Here is a 7500-nt window from a genome sequence, read left to right on the forward strand (position 1 = left end):
AACCTGACTGAGACTGACTGAGACTGACTGAGACTGACTGAACCTGACTGAGACTGACTGAGACTGACTGAGACTGACTCAGCCTGAACGAGCCTAACTGAGACTGACTGAGACTGACTGAGACTGAGTGAACCTGACTGAGCTGTACTGTTTTTTCTTAAGGTAGCATTTAAAGTATTTATGTATTTATGCATTGTTTTATTCAGGTGCTGTGTTCCATGTGACCTGATGATCTCCGTCCCACTTTCATGTTGAGGAGGACATGCCTGAACTGAAGTGTTTGGCACCTTCTGCCGAAAGTTGATCGTTATTAATCATTAGTCCAAATTTGTAGTTCTCTGAATAATTCATCTTTTTCCACTTTCTACATCAGGACTTCAGCCTGTCTGTGTGTGTATGAAGTCTCAGATTACACACACTAGAGGCTTGGCCTTATGGTTGTCTGTGGGCAATTAGCTGATGGGTCTGACATCCTTTATTTGAGGAGCAGTAGAAGTCATTGGTGTCAGGTTACATAGTACAGCTTTATGTCTCCACAGGGCCTTAAGAGATGATCTCTCTCACTGATCTCTCTCTCTCTCTCTCTCTCTCTCTCTCTCTCTCTCTCTCTCTCAATTCAATTATACTCAATTCTCTGTCTTCCTTTCTCTCTCTCTCTCTCTCTCCTCCCTCCTCCTCCTCTCTCTCTCTCTCTCTCTCCTCAGTGAACGGAGGATGGTCATCCTGGACAGACTGGTCAGAGTGCAGCGTGCAGTGTGGGCGGGGCCTTCAGAGACGGTCACGCACATGCACCAATCCAGCGCCGCTCAACGGTGGGGCCTTCTGTGAGGGCGTGTCTGTGCAGAAGAGTGCCTGCTCCTCGCCTTGCCCTGGTGAGTGAGTGTGTGTCTGAGTGTGTGTGTGAGTGTGTGTGTGTGTGTGTGTGTGTGTGTGTGTGTGTGTGTGTGTGTGTGTGTGTGTGTGTGTGTGTGTGTGTTCATTTATTGGTTTTATTTCATTTTTTTTCCATTAGGGTTAATCAGCAGAGTCCAGACAAAATATACTGATACAGTAACATATGCACCTCCACCAAAAGACCACAAAGTGAAATCAAAAGAAAGAAACTGGTATACAAGCATAAAAGTGTGGTTAAGGCAGCTGACATATCACCTCACCTCACCTCACCTTACGTGACCTCACGTCACCTCGCCTCACCTCACCTCACCTCACGTGAACACCGTCCCACTGTTGTTTATCTTATATTGTAGTGTTTAATCGACTTTAATTTACTTTTATTCACTCTATTAAATGTACTTTTAATTTATACCGTACTCCCAAATACTCACCATACTCCCAAATACCAAATACCATACTCACCATGGACTTCAATTACCTTGACAATTTCAGTCTGTTGTGGAGTTGTAGAGAATTCTTTAGACCTGATGGTTTTGGATCCACAATCTCAACCTACACCACAATCTCCACCAGGGTAACAACCTCCACCACAATCTCCACCGGCACTATGATAGCAGCGGCAAACTGCTAATTTGCGACTACAGTAGACATTATACTGGCGGCTGTTTTAAAACACAAACCAAGACTCAGCACACCAGTAAGTCCCCAGGTTGTGGTTTGGATCATGTGTGTGTGAAACGTTGAGCTTGCCAGTATTTATCAGTAGAGTGTAGACATCAAACACAGCAACATCAAACACAGCAACACAGTCTTCTCATCTATGGTGTGGAAGTGGCAGCTCTTGGAAGCAAGAATGCAGGTTATTAAGTCATATCTTCTCAATATCAGATCTCCTACCAACGAGTCCTGCTTAATGAAGGATTTCAGTGTAGCTCACAGACTTGAAAGGCAGCCGTGTGGCTGTTCAGAAGTCCGAGGTTCAGTCTGATAAAGGTTTCATGAGTCAGTAGGAACTGTGGAGGAAGAGCTGCTCTGTTTGAAGATTCATTTCAATGTAAGCAGTTATCTTCTGGGAGTTTAGCTCCTATGAATATCTCTGCAACTGTATCGGAGAACTGCAAATTGTCCCAGGAACTTTTTGCAGGATTTCCTAAGTGCCATGGAAGGTTTACTGATGATTTTGTGATCGTGCTGTTTTTCTCCTCTACTGAATTTGATCATGTTGTCATTGCTGGTGATTTTAAGGTACACACTGACAACCACAAAGACCCGCCCACTCGCACGACCAGACCATGTGACTGGACCTGCCCACTCTCACGACCAGACCATGTGACTGGACCTGCCCACTCTCACGACCAGACCATGTGACTGGACCCGCCCACTCTCACGACCAGACCATGTGACTGGACCTGCCCACTCTCACGACCAGACCATGTGACTGGACCTGCCCACTCTCACGACCAGCTCATGTGACTGGACCCGCCCACTCTCACGACCAGACCATGTGACTGGACCTGCCCACTCTCTCAACCAGACCATGTGACTGGACCTGCCCACTCTCTCGACCAGACCATGTGACTGGACCTGCCCACTCTCACGACCAGACTATGTGACTGCACCCACCCACCAGAATTAACCCTCCAGTGTCCAACTGCTTTAATTTGCAAATACACTGCAATAACTTGAACTCAAAAATAATGAGTGTTATTGATGTGATTTCAACAGTTATGTAAGTTAATTTAAACAGTTAAAGTTGTGCAAGCAAAAAGCACCATGGAGAAGTACTGCAGCTGTTTGAGTCTAACAGAGATAACGAAGACAGGTCCAATGCTGAAGACTTTAAACCAGACTTCACAAAGACGCCTACAAAGATACACTGTGATCTCCCAGTATAATAATACATAACACACAAGCTGAGATGTTCATTCTTCTTCTACGATTGGCTTCTGTTTGCCATTACTGACAAGCTAAAATAATTTCTCACACAAAGGGCTCAGAAATAGTGTCAGCTGAAATGTGTAATGAATTTGCATCTTTTTTTCAGCATTAAACTCCATGCTAGCAGACAGGCCATTGGTTCTTCTATGCACAGTGGTGCTGCTGTCTTCTCAAAATCACCTCACGGAGATAATACGGTGAAAATATCCCAGTTCAGTGGTATGGTTCTGGAAACACTGATGCATCTCAAAGCATCTACCTGCAGTCTTGACACAGCGCCATCACATTTTGTTAATGTTTTCATCTCTATAGCAACAGAGATATTATATACAGTAAGTGTTTCGCTCATGTCAGACGCCTTGGAGTGCCTCTGTTCTGTTTACACATGCTTCCCTCAGCCAGATCTTCACAGACTGTGGAACGTTCTACCACAACTATGCAGATGACACTCCCACCAAATGACTGTAATCCCATTGATTTGAACATATTACAAACGGATTGTGCCAAAGCTTCTTCCGGCTGAGTAAAGGTTTGATCTGGAGATGAAGGCGAGATTCTCACTGCCTATCACGACTCTTCAGCACCTCAAACCTACGAATCCACTTCACAACCTCAGCTTTAGCGGTCGCGTCAGAACAATTCCTGTATCTCCACACTAACAACAGAGTGCGAGAGCTCGAGTGACTCACCCCTGTATTTATTTGCAGCAGAACTGATGATTGTATCGGGATCTTTACTCATCTTCCTAAACTAGAGACTAAAGACCCAAGCATGTCACCTCTGTTCTTACAGCCAGTCTGTTATGGATTTGACTTGAACCCTTTCCATTGTTGGCATTGGATGGTATAGTTGCTTGTTGCATGAATATTGTCCATTGAAGAGATTTTTTTCACATATTTGAAAAAAATAACTAAAGTCAACATATAATTATGTTCTTAAAATGTAACATTTGTGATAAATATCTGTTTAGGATATAGAAAAACTTCATAGCTTTACACTGGACATCTACCAGTGACTCACAGTGAGGGACAGCTTTACACTGGACATCTACCAGTCACTCATAATGAGGGACAGCTTTACACTGGACATCTACCAGTCACTCCCAATGAGGGACAGTTTTACACTGGACATCTACCAGTGACTCACAGTGAGGGACAGCTTTACACTGGACATCTACCAGTGACCCCCAATGAGGGACAGCTTTACACTGGACATCTACCAGTCACTCCCAATGAGGGACAGCTTTACACTGGACATCTACCAGTGACTCACAGTGAGGGACAGCTTTACACTGGACATCTACCAGTGACTCACAGTGAGGGACAGCTTTACACTGGACATCTACCAGTGACTCCCAATGAGGGACAGCTTTACACTGGACATCTACCAGTGACTCCCAATGAGGGACAGCTTTACACTGGACATCTACCAGTGACTCACAGTGAGGGACAGCTTTACACTGGACATCTACCAGTCACTCATAATGAGGGACAGCTTTACACTGGACATCTACCAGTGACTCACAGTGAGGGACAGCTTTACACTGGACATCTACCAGTGCCTCCCAATGAGGGACAGCTTTACACTGGACATCTACCAGTGACCCCCAATGAGGGACAGCTTTACACTGGACATCTACCAGTGACCCCCAATGAGGGACAGCTTTACACTGGACATCTACCAGTCACTCCCAATGAGGGACAGCTTTACACTGGACATCTACCAGTGACTCACAGTGAGGGACAGCTTTACACTGGACATCTACCAGTGACTCCCAATGAGGGACAGCTTTACACTGGACATCTACCAGTGACTCCCAATGAGGGACAGCTTTACACTGGACATCTACCAGTGACTCACAGTGAGGGACAGCTTTACACTGGACATCTACCAGTCACTCATAATGAGGGACAGCTTTACACTGGACATCTACCAGTGACTCACAGTGAGGGACAGCTTTACACTGGACATCTACCAGTGCCTCCCAATGAGGGACAGCTTTACACTGGACATCTACCAGTGACTCACAGTGAGGGACAGTTTTACACTGGACATCTACCATAGGTTCTCCTGTCTTTGCACAGGACTGGAGCTCTTTTAGAGAGTTGGGCTCTTTCTCAGCTCCCTGACTGAGGTCCTACTCATGCAGGTGTCCAGTCTGGCTGGACAGTTAACACTAAGCAGGCCAAAGGTTTGTCCAGACAGAGAAGAGTGAACTGTGGACACATGTAGACCCATGATAAACATGCTCCCAGATAGCATTCTTACCACACACACACACACACACACACACACACATATATATATATATATATATATATATATATATATATATATATATATATATATATATATATATATATATATATATACATGATATAAATTGTTGTGGTAAATAGGCTATCTGACCTCATTCATACAATCTTTTACCCTGAAATGTAATGCCAGGATCCATGGAAAGAGAGAGAGAGAGAGAGAGAGAGAGAGAGAGAGAGAGAGAGAGAGAGAGAGAGAGAGAGAGAAATGGAGCAACACGTGAGACAGGGAGTCAGACAGGGAAGGAGAGGGAGACCATGTGAGAGACAGACCACCACTGAAGATAAGGATAATGGTGAAGAAAACATGGAGAAGAATGAGAAGATGGAAAAACAGAATGGGAATTGAGAGAGCGAGAGAGAGAGGAAGGTGAGGTTTAGCCCTGCCCCCAGGGTGGAAGGTGAGGTTTAGCCCTGCCCCCAGGGTGGAAGGTGAGGTTTAGCCCTGCCCCCAGGATATATTTATGGTCTTGATGTGAGCTCCATACAGGAAGCGGGTTATCTGCATTGGGCACAACCTCACCGCCACTGCACACACACACACACACACACACACACACACACACACACACACACACACACACACACACACACACACACACACACACACACACACACACACTCACCCTAGAGGGTCTTAATCTCACCCTGCCAGCCCTCTCTGCCCCCATGCTCACCTCCAACTGCTTCCACACACAAACGCTGTATTTGCATTTAGATTAGCCTAGGTATGACCTCAGCAGCCAGCAGCCTGTGTGTTAGCAGAAACCTCTGGAACGTTCTGAGCGCAGAGCTGATCGTTCTCAGAGGGGTGTGGTTTGCAGCCCTAAAACAGTGGGATTTGTAGTTTTTATAATTCTATAGTTTTTATCGATATCTCTCCCCCTCCCCCGTGTGTGTGTTTTGTCTGTGTGCTCATATGCGTGTGCGTATGTGTGCATCCGCGTGTGTGTCTGCGTGTGTGCGCACGCGCGCAGTGGACGGTGGCTGGGCTACCTGGTCCGCGTGGTCCGTGTGCAGTGCGGAGTGTGAGATGCAGCGAAGCAGAGACTGCACCGAACCTGAGCCCAAACACGGGGGCCGGCTGTGTGACGGGGTGGCCGTCGCCACTGGCAACTGCACGGGGGACCTGTGCATTCAGGGTGAGTCATCATCATCATCATCCGATGATACCACAGTAACCCGAACATCCTCCCAGTCTGAGCAGGAAAAACCTTTTTTTTTTAAATGTCCTGACCTGAGCCTGGTCTCTGTGGTGAGTCTGAGCGAGGTGTGCTCACAACGCAGTGGTGCCAAATATCATCACAGCAAGTAAGAAAGGACCCAGTACTGAGGCAGGGGGAACTCCATCAATGATCGCTAACAGCTCGGATTAAGGTCTTTAGACTAGCATTAATCAGGAACATTGCATCACCAGAGCTGATGGAAAATCCCGGTATAATACCCCAGCATTCTCTGATTTGGTCATTACAGTATGTAGACTTGTGGTGGTGGTAATCTGTCTGTAGGCTCTAGGAGTTTTTCTTGTTTTGCAGTAAAGGTTTCTTCTCATGTCTCTGCATTCTTTCTCTTTTTATTTGTAAACGTTGAGTGGATTTTCCAGTTGAGCTTTGATCAGATCATCACTGTGCTATAACAAACGTACATTACTGTAACAAACTCACTTTTAATGGTGTCTGGAACCTTGCGTTGCCTTGATGTGGAGTGTGTGTGTGTGTGTGTGTGTGTGTGTGTCTGTTTGCAGATAAAAAACTCCTGCACAATATGAAGGTCCCTCAAGGTGAGATGTTATGATGTTTCTCATCATGTCAGTACTGTACCTGAGAGACTTGTGTAGAGGAGGAAAGCAACTCATGTTACTGCCTTCAGTTTGTATGTTTAATGGCTGAAGGGTTTGACAATACAGGAAATGATGTATCAGGAAGTGCATGTGTAGGCTTTTTACCAAAACAGGTAATGATGTATCAGGAATTGTACAACCCAGATCAGCCTCCCTTTCTTGCTTTTCACATATCATTCTCTCTCTCTCTCTCTCTCTCTCTCTCTCTCTCTCTCTCTCTCTCTCTCTCTCTCTCTCTGCAGCTGAGATGGAGAGCAATAATAATGTAGCTCTATATTCTGGCTTGGCTGTGGGCGTGGTCACTGTGGTGGTGTTGGTCATCGTGGTAACGCTGTACAGACGGAGTCAGAGCGAGTACGGCGTTGACGTCATCGACTCCTCTGCCCTGACTGGAGGATTCCAGTCCTTCAGCTTTAAGGGCAACAGGCAGGGTGAGGATGGAAACGCCTGTCTGTCTGTCCGTCTGTCTGTCTGCCTGTCTGCCTGTCTGCCTATCTGCCTGCCTGTCTGTCT

The 7500-nt window shown here is 46.1% G+C and overlaps 1 protein-coding gene across 2 annotated transcripts in view; it reads left to right on the forward strand.

The window, feature by feature from the left end:
• Positions 1-7500, forward strand: part of LOC113590762 (netrin receptor UNC5D) — a 161070-nt gene that overhangs the window by 119603 nt on the left and 33967 nt on the right. For both annotated transcript variants that reach the window (XM_035521152.2, XM_081704273.1), the window contains exons 6-9: positions 705-872; positions 6125-6289; positions 6892-6927; positions 7230-7418. In XM_035521152.2, coding sequence (XP_035377045.1) covers positions 705-872; positions 6125-6289; positions 6892-6927; positions 7230-7418 — 558 coding nt within the window. The remainder of the gene's footprint in view (positions 1-704; positions 873-6124; positions 6290-6891; positions 6928-7229; positions 7419-7500) is intronic.

This window comes from Electrophorus electricus, chromosome 21, assembly GCF_041902795.1.
Source record: "Electrophorus electricus isolate QZ-2024a chromosome 21, ASM4190279v1, whole genome shotgun sequence".
NCBI lineage: Eukaryota > Metazoa > Chordata > Actinopteri > Gymnotiformes > Gymnotidae > Electrophorus > Electrophorus electricus.